Source organism: Microtus pennsylvanicus, chromosome 7 (genome assembly GCF_037038515.1).
Source record: "Microtus pennsylvanicus isolate mMicPen1 chromosome 7, mMicPen1.hap1, whole genome shotgun sequence".
Taxonomy (NCBI): Eukaryota; Metazoa; Chordata; class Mammalia; order Rodentia; family Cricetidae; genus Microtus; species Microtus pennsylvanicus.
The window spans coordinates 74093094-74107137 of NC_134585.1; the positions used below are offsets into that span (position 1 = coordinate 74093094).

General features: G+C 40.8%; 1 protein-coding gene across 1 annotated transcript in view; it reads left to right on the forward strand.

Moving 5' to 3' along the window:
* Positions 1-6302: 6302 nt before the first annotated feature.
* Prkacb (protein kinase cAMP-activated catalytic subunit beta) overlaps positions 6303-14044 on the forward strand; it is an 87400-nt gene continuing 79658 nt past the window's right edge. Inside the window, exon 1 of the mRNA XM_075981117.1 lies at positions 6303-6557. Within this exon, the coding sequence (XP_075837232.1) occupies positions 6512-6557 (46 nt within the window). The 5' untranslated portion in view covers positions 6303-6511. The remainder of the gene's footprint in view (positions 6558-14044) is intronic.

A 14044-nucleotide genomic window follows, 5' to 3' on the forward strand; every position in this document is an offset into this window, starting at 1 on the left:
CCCTTTCTCATTTATATTCTTTTTATTTTATTTCATTACCTATTTGAATGACTAGAATTTCTGCAATTATGTTAAATATGTATGATGGTAGCTATGGTTTTTAAAAATATGATCTTTATCAAGCTGAGGTAATTACCATGTATTCTTAGCCTATGTATAGTTTTTCTTATAAACTATGAGAAACTATGAGTGGTGGGTTTTGTTAAAAAATTTTGCTGTACCAGTTATATAATCATAAAGTTTCCTATTTAAAATGCTAATGTGATGAACACTAATCCTTGATGTTTTAAAATTGATCTAGCTTCACATTCCTGGAATAAATCCAGGATGGTCTATAATTCATTTTATGCACCATTGGATTTGTAATAATTTTCTATTGTTTTGCTAATATTCTGCTGAAGATACTTTTTCTGTAAGGCACAAGACAGAATCTTCTGATGAATTAGTTTGTCTTTCAAGCTTCTGAAATTGCTAACATAAAGTTACTCAAACTATTTTTGCATTATCTTATCATAGCTAACGGAGTTATTTCTTCCTTATTTATAGTACTTTTGATTTGTATCTTTTCCAATTTATTTTTGTCACAAACTGACAATAAAACAATTAAAACATAAATAAAAGAAAGGGTGTGGGACTTGTTGAGGGAGGCTGCTTGTTCCTTTCCCAGCCACCCAGACTCCCGAAATAATCACACATAAATCTATTAATTGCATTACTAGTACAATCTGTATTAATAAAATCTGTATTTATCTGTTTGGCCAATACCTTAAGTGTATTTATGGCTAACTTTTATATCTTGAATTAATCCATTTCTATTAATCTGTGTATCAGCACGTGGCTGTGGCTTACTGGCAATGTTCCGGTGCATCTGTCTCCTGCGGGCCGCTACATGGCTTCTCTCTGACTCTGCCTACTCTCTCTACATATCTCTTTCAGCCTGGCTTTACTCTGTCAAGCCATTGGCTGAAAACAGCTTCTTTTTTTTAAATTTATTTATTTATTAAGGATTTCTGCCTCCTCCCCGCCACCGCCTCCCATTTCCCTCCCCCTCCCCCGATCAAATCCCTCTCCCTCATCAGCTCAAAGAGCAATCAGGGTTCCCTGACCTGTGGGAAGTCCAAGGACCGCCCACCTCCATCCAGGTTTAGTAAGGTGAGCATCCAAACTGCCTAGGCTCCCCCAAAGCCAGTACGTGCAGTAGGATCAAAAACCCATTGCCATTGTTCTTGAGTTCTCAGTAGTCCTCATTGTCCGCTATGTTCAGCAAGTCCGGTTTTATCCCATGCTTTTTCAGACCCAGGCCAGCTGGTCTTGGTGGGTTCCCAATAGAACATCCCCATTGTCTCAGTGTGTGGGTGCACCCCTCGCGGTCCTGAGTTCCTTGCTCGTGCTCCCTCTCCTTCTGCTCCTGATTTGGACCTTGAGATTTCTGTCAGGTGCTCCAATGTGGGTCTCTGCCTCTGACTCCTTTCATCGCCTGATGAAGGTTAATATTCAGGAAGATGCCTATATGTTTGTCTTTGGATTCACCTTCTTATTTAGCTTCTCTAGGATCACGAATTATAAGCTCAATGCCCTTTATTTATGGCTAAACAGCTTCTTTTTAAACCAATGGCAATAGAACATATTCACAGCATGAATCACCTCTCCTTTTCTGTCTAAATAAAAAGGTAGGTTTTAACTTTAACATAATAAGATTACATATAACAAAACAGGTATCAAGCAAAAAGTAAAGTTTATGTCAACTTTAATCATAACTAAAAAAACTATAACTATTTATTTTTCAACTCCATCAAGACTCCAGAAGAATATAATATTACCTAAGTAAACAGGAAGTACATTGTAAGCAACCTCTACATCTCATTGCCAGGACAGTCACTTAATTGTAACTTTGGGGCTCCCATTTTCAGCCTACAGGCCCATAATGTCTGGCAGACTTTTCCATGAAGCAGAAAATTTTAAAGACAGTTCCACCTATATTGGCAGTTTCCATTCATGGCATACATCACCTCCCACATCAGGACTCAGTAGCAGGAGTCAAGGTAGAATATAAATATGCATTTACTCTTTTTTATTTTTCCCTCACCCCTGAGTTAATGAGACCTGGGGGCAGAAGGTGGTGCTTTGTTTTGGTAGGTTTTGCTGTGATGATCAAATAAAAAGGACAAAAGAATTTTACGAAGAATTTAAGTAACAAGGAAAAGAATTTCCAAAGCAGTTCCCTCTGGTTTCTCCTACTAGAGAACCCTGCATGCTCACAGGTTAGTAAAAACTATGACACAGAAGGAAGCAGTCTTTCTCTGTCCAACCCATTTGCTGCTGTGACAGCCCATCGAGAAGCAAAATACAGGTTTATCCCATAAGGGATTGCTCGCCAAAGACAGAAAGTACTGTACTCTTTGATCACTCAAAAGTGGTTAAACAGTTAAAGATTTTTGCCATTTGAAGAATTCATAAAAACATGATTATGACATAGTCTTTTAAAGAGTGCCTGCATGAACAATGGATTCCAATAGAGAATGCTTTGCTAATAATCAAAAGCAATATGTATGCAATTATATGGGATCATTAATATTAACTAACAAGCAATCAACTGTCCTTATAAAACACATAATTACACAGAACACTTCAACTGTCCCCATAAAATATGTAATATGTCCAATGGCTAGCTGGAATGACGGAAGTAACTGTGTATAGTTTGACAGTTCTTTTCCCATTATTTTCAGTCATGGGTCTCTAATAGCAGGGCAATCGTCTATTTAGTAAAACATAATTCCTAATGATCAGTGTAAACAAACCACAATGACAGCGCTAAGAAAAATGACAAAAAGTTCAAAATTGATCATCATATTTTCTGCAATTATGAACAAATAATATACTGTCCTATCCAGGCAGAGTGAAGGGAGATGGCTTTTTTTTTTGGTTTGGTTTTGCAAAGCTCATTTTTTTGATCTATTTATTGTCAGTTAGGGTATACATAACTTCCTTTTATGAATATGGGACAGACATGTATGGGGACACACCCATGTGTGGAGGTGTGTGTACACATGTATTCATGTGAAGGCTCAAGATTGATGTCATATGTCTTCCTTCATCGTTTCCACCTTATATAATGAGGTAGGGTGTCTTGCTGAACCTGGAATTCATAGTTCCTACCCTTTGGCTACTCTACTCTGGCTGTGAGCTTGCTCTAAGGATTCTATCTCTATCTCCAGTACTGGTAGCTAGCATCTCCACCCGACTTTATTTTTTAAGAATACATTTTTTAATTATTTATATTTCATGTACACTAATGTTTTGCCTGCCTGTCTGATGTGGGATTCCTCTTTGTATGCTGTGAATATGTTTTATTACCATTGGTTAATAAAGAAGCTGTTTTGGGTCTATGGCAGAACAGAATAAAGCCAGGCGGGAAATCCAGAGAGATAAAGAGAAAGTAGGCAGAGTCAAAGAGATGCCATGTAGCTGCTTAAGAAGGACCTGAAAACTTTCTGGTAAGCCACAGCCTCATGGTGATACACAGAATAATGGAAATGGATTAATTTAAGATGTAAGAGCTAGCTAGGAATATGCTAGAGTCATTGGCCAAACAGTGTTGTAATTAATATAGTTTCTGTATGATTATTTGGATATGAGTGGCAGGGAAATGAACAGGCAGTCTTTGCCTACACCTGTCTGTCTGTGAAAGGTGTCAGGTCATCTGAAACTGAAGCTACGGTTATGAGCTGTCATGTGGGAGCTGGGAATTGAATCCCGGTCCTCTGGAAGAATAAACAGTCAGTGCTTTTAACCACTCAGCCATCTTTCCAGCCCCCACCTGACTTTTAATCAGACTCAAGAAACAGAAATCTGCTCCGCAAGGTTGCCGAGTAATAGCTTTATCTGATGGGCCATCTTTTAAGACCTTTCTAAGAAGTGCCAGTGATGTTTTTTTCAAATGGACGATTCATTAAATGGATGGCTTCTTTCTTATCAAAGACTCATGATTGAAAATAAGGTTGGGGAAGAGACAAATTGTGTACACTTGTATCATTTAAGCTCGCCTTCAGGCATGTACAGGTTTTTAAAAGTCAACATTATGGAGGGAGGGGAGCCTTCTAGGGGTCTAGGTGCATTACATTTGGTTTGCACACGGTTTGTTACTGCATTTAAGTATGCAAAACAAAGTATCTCATCCACAAAGCTAATTGTAACTGGAAAAGGGTGTGAGATCTCCGCATGCCAACACCAAGCCTCACGTCATGTAGGCCACTTTTCTCTTGTTCCTCTTCCCTCCTGCACACTCTTTCTGAGACAGGGTCTCTGTAACCCTGGCTGTCCTGGAACTATGTAGACTAGGCTGACCTCAGAGACCTATCTGTCTGCTTCCTTAGACTGGGATTGAAAGTGTGGGTCAGCATGTCTGGTCCACTTGCCTCCTTATTATTGTTATTTTATTTGTATTTAATGGAAACTCACGGAATAATAGTAAATATCCTCAAGCAGACCAATTATCCTTCTACCTTTTCAAGTCAGTGGGATTTCATATGGAGGGAATGTAATTCACCACGTCTTCTAATGTCCGATTTACAGCATAGTAAGTCACACACCGTGGAGCCCAGCTGCCTATCAGAGGGACAGGACACTCTTACCCACCCCACCTTGGATCCGTGTGCCTTCTTTAGTTGGACCTAGGAAGATACCAGAGCTGACTGACAACAGTAATGTGCATGTTACTAACTTTCCAGGTACAGGGGGATCTTCACAGAAAGTGAAGTCTGAAGAAGTGACGGATATCATGCTTTCATATTGCTTTAGACAAATACAAAATCTGGAAAGGTCTAGTAAGTTCCAAGGATGTCTTTAAAAGATATATATGTGTGGGAATTATGTCAGAGTTTGTTTATTCCAGTTCACTGTAACCCCAATTAGTAGTATCGGTGATTAACTTTACTTTCTGTCCTTTGTATATAAAGGATATCTTCCCAAAACAGTAAGGCTTGCTATAATGAAAAGGGACAAATGGTCTCTTCTGAGGGTCGACCTCTTCAATTCATTTTAAACTGAAATAATTACCAATCTGGCATTTCTGAGATGGTATGTCTTTACCTTCTTCATTTCAAATCCTTCTAGTTAGGTAAAACCTGTGCAACCTAGGATAAGTCCTTTAATGTCTCTGTGCCCCAGCTGGATCTTAACCATGACGGTAATGCTACATTTTCATTGGGATCTTAGGACAAACTAGTTACTATCTGTATGACCCTTAGGATGCAATACGCCTGGTGTACAAGTTTGTTAATTTAATGTGACTAACAGTAAGAAATAGGATGACTTTGTTTGGCATCTTCCAGTCACCGCTGCCTTTATTCAGTAACAAAACAAAAAACATACTGAGAAATCGCGGCTTACTTTCAAATCAACAGCCATTAAACGCCAACTGCGCTTGGTGCTACGAAGACAAAAAATAAATTTACATGGCCTCTGCCCTTTCAGAAGTTAATCTTTCTTTTCTAAATTTGGAATGTGTGCTTACATAGAAAAGCTCAAACGAACAGAGAACAAAAACTACTAGACTGGTATGTAATTATCTAATAAGCTCACAGAAAATTCAAGTACTCTTAAGATGAAGAAAAGTTCAACAAACAATCGAGTACGCGTTTATTTTGAAACCTGAAGTTGGTAACTGCGATGATGCACAAAACAGTACTTGTGTAAAATTAGTAACATTTTCTCTTGGGAAATCGGTGGTACCACCTGTCAAGAAATATGTGATGGACCTTTGTGTTGGGATAACACCTAGAAGAGCGAAGGGAAGAAGCTCCAGTAGCAGTTGGGAGCGGAGAGCAGGCCTTCCTGGCTGAGGCTGACCCAAGGATCAGGAGGGGTCGTAGGACTCCGAGGGGCACAAGTAGGTTCCTCCCACCACCCAGAAGGATCTCTCTCGTGTGAGCAGCCTTTGCGTGCGGAACCCGCGCCACCCGGATGCAGGAGCAGGCCGAGCCCCGGCACCGTGCCCCCCGCCCGGCTTTAGGGCACCGGGTGCCACGCGGAGGAAGGATTCATAGTTCTTCCAAGCTAACGGTTTCCACGTCTCTCCGCTACCTCGGGATTGGCCTCCGAGTGCAAGTCCAGCAACCGGTTACCGCTCCAGCCCGGCACAGAAGAGTTCCCGCCCGCCGGGGGGCTTGCGCCGACGTCACTTCCGGTGCGCCCGCCGGCTCGCGAAGACGCTCCGGGCCCGAGGTCGCGCTCCGGGTGTGCGGCTGCCGGGGGCGCGCGGTGCCGGGGGCGCGCCTGGAGGGCGGGCTCGGGAAGGGGGAGTGTCCGCGCGCCGCCGCCAGCGCCACAGTCCCTGTTGCTGCCGGAGAGCTCGCCGCATCTCTTCCCGACACCCGGCTGCTCCGCGCGCCCTGACGCCGCGCTCCGGGGTCTGCGGGAGCTGAGCAAAAGCGGGAGTTGCTGCAGACTGCGGGGCGGCGGGACGGCCCCGGTCCCCTCCCCTCCGTCACCCCTGCTCACCGTCTCCCGGGTCATGGGGAACACTGCGATCGCCAAGAAAGGCAGCGAGGTGGAGAGCGGTGAGTCGACTCTAAGATCCGGGTTGGGTTCCCGCCGGGTGGGCCGGGGTGCAGCGTCCCGGGCCAGAGTTCCCCAAGGCCGCGAGGCACCAGCCAGGCCTTGCAGCGGCGCCCCTAGTAGTTGCAGGAGCCCCGGAGACTGGCCGCCTTCTTCTCTGTCCCCTCCCCCACTCAGGCCTGAGGGGTGAGGGCCAAGCGCCGGGACTCTTCGGAGAAAGGGAGGGCGGGCTGAGCGGTCCCTGTGATTCTCTTTCTTACTAGAGCAAGGAGGACTGCCACAGTCTGGAACGCTTCCCCAAATATGGTCCTTGAAAAGAAGTCCCTTTTGTGATCGCACCCTTGCTCTTTCGCTCTTCTCCCTTCTCCCAGCGCCCCCAACATCCTGACCCTCTTTTAGGGAGCTACAGGTAGTGCTTTGGAGTTGAGTTGACTCTTTCTCCTCCATCTCCTGAATCCATCCCAATCTTATCATGAGGTGAGTGCCCGTCTGGGGGTCTCCAAAGGTGACATTAACCCTCCGTGTTCCAGGATCTTTCTTTCATCCCGTAGATTAGAAATGGCAAACATAAACACAAGCAACAACTTTATCCATTCGAGGCAGGGAGAAAGTGAAACAGGCTTGCTTTCGCTCTAAACATCAAAAGTGTTTCAGGGTGCCTGTAGAACTTAAAGGTCTTGTAGAGTTGAAGTTCTTCAGACATGGTGGGTTGATTTCTCCTGAAAGTGCAATGCATTCGGTACTTTACACCAAATCTCAAGACAAAAGGGTCGTGGAAATCGAATTTCCGTTTGGCAGCATGGTTTTATATATAAGCACATGCATGTACACACATAGTGTAACAGGTTGTGAAGTAAAAATTGTGTGCCATTGTAGGGTTACACACACTAGATTTTATGAATCGGAATAATTGAAGGCACTTGCTGTTTGTTACATTGCCATAAGTAAATGACATCCCAGTGCTTGATGTAAGGCTGACAATTAGTTCATGTTTATGTAAATAGCATCTCCCATTGTGCCTGTGTCTATAAAGGAGTCAAGCTAACCTTATAATAGACTACCAGGCAGCTTTTCTTCTGTATAAATAAAGCAGAACTGAATTGACTGAAGGGGGTCTACCTATTCATTTTGTGTAGTGTAAACAACAAAGTCAGAATTTATTTTATGTTCCATCAATAAGGTTCGATCTAGAAAGTTACATGAACAGTGTACAGACTGTTAGTGAGTTTCTGACAAGGAGATGTTGACAAACCAATGTAGAAGCAGGACTTCCATGTTCTTTTATTAATTGTACAAGTGTAGTGACTAGTCGTGCTGATTCACAAAGGATGAAGAATAACAAATTCTGTGCCCTCTTGATATTGCTGTCTCCCTACTTCTTGTACAATGTGTGTTAATTGTGTTATGAAAATGTGCTTGATCATTGAATCAGCCCAGTGATTTTCTTAGCAAGTGCTTCTACAGTTCTTGTATTTTTGATAGTAGTCCATGCTCCTGTACTCTATATGTTTCTGCTACGAAGCTTCCAAACCAGTTTCCCCCTAGATAGTGTTATTTTAAACTGGTAGCTATGACAAAATCTTCTGTACGTTTATTTATAGAAACTGAAAATCATTATAATAGTTTGAAAAAAAAGTTGTGAAGTGTCAAGAAGGAAGACAGCAAATGTTATTTCATCGGAAAACCATATGAGACATTTGTGGATCAGCTTTAGTGGTTTCGTTTGGAGCAACGTTAACTGGCATGTGTTGATGGTCTTCTGTAGCAAAGACTTCACATTATGTTTTAAAGCTTAATGACCGATCATGTCTTATCATTGGGGACCTAACTATTTTTAGTTTTCAAATGAACTAGTCTAGAAATTTGTGGCTCAAAATTTGAATATAATTATTTAAATTTCTCTTGATAAGCAGAATAAACTTTTAGAAATATGCATTATCTTAAGAGTTGAATCAATGCATTCACCCCATCTCAGGGCTCAAGTGCCAGACCTCTGAGGAAGTTGGGTTTCAGGTCATGCTATTAACAACAGTAAAGAGCAGGATGCTCTGACTACATCCTGCATCACTAGACAGTCCAGCTTCCAGATTATTTACCAAGTGTTTTGGGTTTCGTTTTAAACTCTTTGGACAAAATATTAATATTTTACTATCTAGTGTCAGCTGAAAGGTAAAATGTAAGTGCTAACATTCTGAAAGTAAAATTAGAACTCAGAAAATTATCAGTAGGGAAGTATTTGATTTGAAAAGCTAATTAAAGATACGAAGGTAAGATTTTGCGGTTTGACGAGGAATAAGCCTCCCACAGACAGGTAATTCTAGAGCTTAGCTCTAAAAATACTCCCGAAGAATGATGTTGAGCATAAAGACAGATGTGAAAGGGTTTTTTTTTTTTGAAGTTTTGTTTTGTTGACTTTTTTGTTTGTTTATTTGTTTGTTTGTTGTTAGGTTTGACTATTCAGGGCTGTGTTGTCCTCATTAAAACCTTCCCCCTATACTCCTAAAATTAAAGGACTCCATTCTGATCTCCACAGCTTCTAGTGATAAATTAATTCGAGTTCCTCAGAGAATTGGGATGCTTCAAAGAACAACTTTTGCCATTATATATTTTTCTATGTGTTTTTAAAGTTATTCTCGAAATAAATGCCCTTCAAAATTTGAGTGTACTTACTTAAACATCAGTTAATACACAGAACCATGAACTTTTAAAAGAAACAGAAGGCCCAGAGTCTCAGAGATGTTTTCAATCCTCATAATTTAAGACTTGTTTTAATTTGAATTAAATATGTTACTCACATAGCCTTACTAATAATAGAGCCCCTTTAATCTTTTAAAAAAATATATTATAGCCACAGGCTGCCTATGGATCTGTGTATTGCACACTGACATTCAGGTCTGTGGGTAAAGCTGTTGTTTGAAATTTGGATGTTTGTTTTCATGATTAGACGTAGGAAAGCCACCCTGTAGCCTAATGGTTATATAGTCTTTTTGGAAATGCCCTCGAAGGTGGTACACACCTTCGATCTCAGCATTGGGGAGGCAGAGGCAGGCTGGTCTCTGGGTTCAAGGACAGCCTACTCTGCATAGCAAGTTTAGGTGAGCAATGGTGGCATTGTGAGACCTTGCCTCAAAAGAAAGAGGAAGAGAAAAAAAGACCCTGAGAGACAATAGAAATTGATCAAAGAAAGCCATTGGCAGAACAGGTTCAACAGATGCAAACTTGTTACTGTTTTTGCGAACTAGTGTGTGCCTGCTTCTCTAGGTGGTTTGCACTGCTGTACATATTCTTTCAAATCCGGTGATGGGTTCTAATAGTGCCTCATTTTCAAAACTGGGTAAAGAAGTGATGAGTAACTTGTTTAAGGTTGCATAGTAGCTGATCAAGAATGACATTTGAACTTAGGCAAGCTGATGTCAGAACCTCTGATCTCAAGGCTTATGCTGAGCTTTCTGAGTATCCAGTGCAAAATCAAATTCAGGACCCACAGAATAGGTCACACTTTGCTTCAGTTTATCAATTATATCTCATTGTGGTTGCTTTCAATAATGATTTATTTGGATCTTCTACCTGTCTGAAATAAGAAAGATTATCTTTCCTGTCCCAATCTCTGGATTCATATCATCATCTGTAAAATGAAGGGCTAAATTACCTTGCAGGTATTTCATTTTCAATGTGGTAAAAATGCCAAGTTAACCATATATAACTTTATTCCTGTAGATACTTCATTGCTGTATTTTTTTATTACTCATTTTTAAATGTGTATTTTGTCTCCTGTTAGGTAGCAAGCCAAAAAGTCATTTAAACTTGCATTGCTATTATTAATGTGTTTAGAGTTTTGCACCTTCTGTGATTTCCAATAGTTTATATAACCCAGCTGCTATGATGCTAGACAGGCTCTCCACTTAGACTCTTCAGTGAAGCGGTTTCTACCCAGGTGTGGCTACCGAGAACTTGAAATGCAACTGCTGCCCCTGAAGACCTGAGATTTTACCTTGGGCCTATCTGGTTGGTGTTTGGTAATTTGACAGCCATGTTTTGACAGGGCTATCTTTACATATAATAAAAATACTATCCCTTCTTCCTATAATTTTGATAATTTGGTAATCTTGAGTGTATTTACAGAAACAAAATTCTAGATTTATGTTTTTTCAAAATCATCAACATTTCTTCTAAGTAACAATTTCCAAAGTTGGTGAACAAATTATGGTTTAATAGTTTGTATATGCTCATGAAGTTACCTTAAGTTCCTTTTGTTGGGACTTAGTCATAGATATAAGAAAGTATACTTTGGTTGAAATTTTTTAGGATCAGCTGTTGAGAAGAAATGAATTTAGTGTTCTTTTGGATCTTGCATACATCTTAGAACTTGTTCTTTACCAGACTAGCTTTTAAAGGGTAATTAGAAGTAGATTATTTGTCTGTATTGGCAGAGGTGCTGGAATAGTCTTCCCTGGACTTAAAAGGTCAAACTACTGAACTCAATTTTCATTGATAGTCACATGATCTCGTTTAGTTCTCAATTTTTATTTTTGCACAGATTACTCTTTAAAACAGTCTCCTGTTTGGGGATGATTTTTCCTCCTCTTCTGCTCAGGCTCCTCCACACAGGACATAGACAGATTGTTATTTCCATTGCTGGCAGCAGGATGATTGAGAAGCATGAAAGCAGCTTAGAAATGTCAGCCATGGTGGGGGCAGAGGCAGCCTTGGGAAGAGTCTAGGTAAGCCAGAGCAGCTGTTAAGGCCTCACAGGTTACAAGTGTATCACAGTTAATTTTGATACTTAATTGAATTAACAAAATAAAGCAATCATTACATAATTTACAAGATTAAGAACATAGGTAAATACTACTAAATGCTAGTATAGATTTGTGGCCAAATTTTCTCAGGTAAATATATCATAAATTTTTAGTGAAAGCTTATTTTAAATAGAAAAATACAGAACTTATGGAAGATAAATATATGTACATCAGTACTGTATTATTTACTGCATTTAATCTTTCTTTAAAAACATACTAGGTTGCCGGGCGATGGTGGTGCACACCTTTAATCCCAGCACTCGGGAGGCAGAGGCAGGCGGATCTCTGTGAGTTCGAGACCAGCCTGGTCTACAGAGCTAGTTCCAGGACAGGCTCCAAAGCCACAGAGAAACCCTGTCTCGAAAAACCAAAAAAAAAAAAAAAAAAAAAAAAACATACTAGGTTTGGAGAGTTGGCCCAGTGGGCAAGCATGAGGAACTGAGCTCACATCGCCAGAACTCTTGGGAAGCCAGCACAGTAGTGCCTGTGCGTAATCTCAGTGCTTTATGGTGAGAGGGGAGGCCAAGACAGGAAAATCTCCAGAAGTCTAGTTTAGCTAGTCTGCTGTACTCTGCTGCAAACGACAGAGACCCTATTCCAACAAGGCAGACGTCGAAGACTAACAGCTGAGGTTTTCCTTTGATGGCTCTATGTATAGCCATACTCATGCACACTCCTCCAAGAGTAAGTGAGGTGGTGACACACACCTGTCATGCCATGATAGATAGGCTGGGGCAAGAGAATCCTAAGTTAAAGGCCAGCCTGACTTATATCATGAGAACGGTGTAGAGTGTCTTTCCTTGTCCCTCTGCTCGTTTACTTAGCACACAGAGGTGAGCCAGTGTGTGGTAGAGTATATGTGAGACTGTAAGAATGCTCTAAAGGAAATATATAAAGCAACAACAAAAAATTATTTCATAAACGGTTATTAAGAGAGCCAAGGGGTGAGGTAGATGAGATTTAAAAAAAAAAAAAAAAACCTTTCAAAGAGATGGTCCCATAGTGGGATGCTGAAATGGGAAACATCCATGAGAGGGATTATAGAAGAAAATCAAAGAAGAACAGCGTAATGTCAAGATTAGGAAGTAAATTGTCTGCTATAACAAAATGGTAGAGCGTGGGGTTGGTGAGAGATTGTATAATGAAAGAACCAAAGAAAGGACAGAGGCCACCTCATGGGAAGACTCAGAGTTTGACCCTAGGAACAATTGCTAGAGACTCTGAAGTCAAGGAGAGCGATGTGATAAAATGTGGGTTCTGAAAGTAAATCGTTGGCCTTGATTTGGTCCTTTAGCTTTAGCATCCTTTAGTGTATGGAGTGCAGGCAGTGAGTTGCTTTTCTATAGCTCGTATGATGAAACACGTAGGCACTATGTTGTCAGTTAGATTTACTGCTCTATGTCTAAGTCATTTTTTTTTAGTTAGATTTGGGATTCTTTTAAAGACAGAAAATCACCAGTTGAATTACTGCACTAGCTTAGTTGAAATTAGTTCTGCCTCAGCATCTTCTGTCAGGCTTGCTGCAGCACGATATGAATATCACACCTGTGGTCATGTTTGAGATTCACATGCTGACTCTTGCGTGACTTCTGAAACTTTCATTTCTTTTAAGGCAATTGTTGAATTTCAGTCTGAAAGTTTATAGCAAACCTGTCTTTTCCATGTAGATTTCAACCTCAAAAATTAAGAAACTGTTTGAGATTTGACTATTTTATGGTCTCACTTTGTAAACTTTGTTTGCCATTCCTTTTTAGTAGGTATATATAGCAGCAGGAGACTCTATGTAAGCCACACATTTGAAAGCCTGTGTTAGTCCAGGTATTAACTTCTTCTACAGGGACTGGCTTTGCTGGTAATTGAGCTCCCTGAATACCAATTTAGCTTCCAGGTAGAACAGGTGTCACGTATGTTAATAGGGGAGATTATGCTTTATCTTCAGCTGTAGTTCTGAGATAAATCACCCTGCACAAGACTTACACAAGAAATCCGCATATATCTGTCATCCATTCATTCCTTTGATCACCCTTAGTCAGTGCTGTCCGCTTCATTCCAGGCGCTGTGCAAAGTGGAGTTGGAAAAAAAGTGAGACTTGATTCTTGTCCTCACGCCAGCAGACACTACTTACAACTGTTTATGATGAGGTGTAGGACACGTGGGCCTGGCATTGGTACTAGGGCGGAAATGAACATGGGCATTTATATAGCGAAGAGTGCTGGATTCCTGAGCAGCCGCAGTGGTCTGTTGTGTTCTGTTTTACATGTTACACCAGATTCTGCAGCACAGAGAGTGCTACCCTTGTTCATATAAGTGAAAATACAACTTTGAACCAAATAGAGACACCTCAGATACCACCAGTCCCTCTGTCAGTCTCTAGATGTTTGCTTATGTCATTTCCTCATGGTGCTCACCGTGAGTTCTTGCAGTTCTGGTTCTAGATTGTAAAGTTAAAACTTCCATAATCATCATACCTTATGTAAAATTACTGAGGGAAGAAGAAAAGGAAATTGGCATTTATAGAAACAAACACATATGTACAGACACATACAACTGAGAAGGGACTACTTATGGGTAGCTAATATATAGTCATCTTGTTTGAGAATTGCTGTTGTCTTTATAACTTTATCATTGATCCCATGTTCCCTTCAACAGTGTATAAAGATAGAAGGTGCTTCGCCATGGTAGTAGTTCAG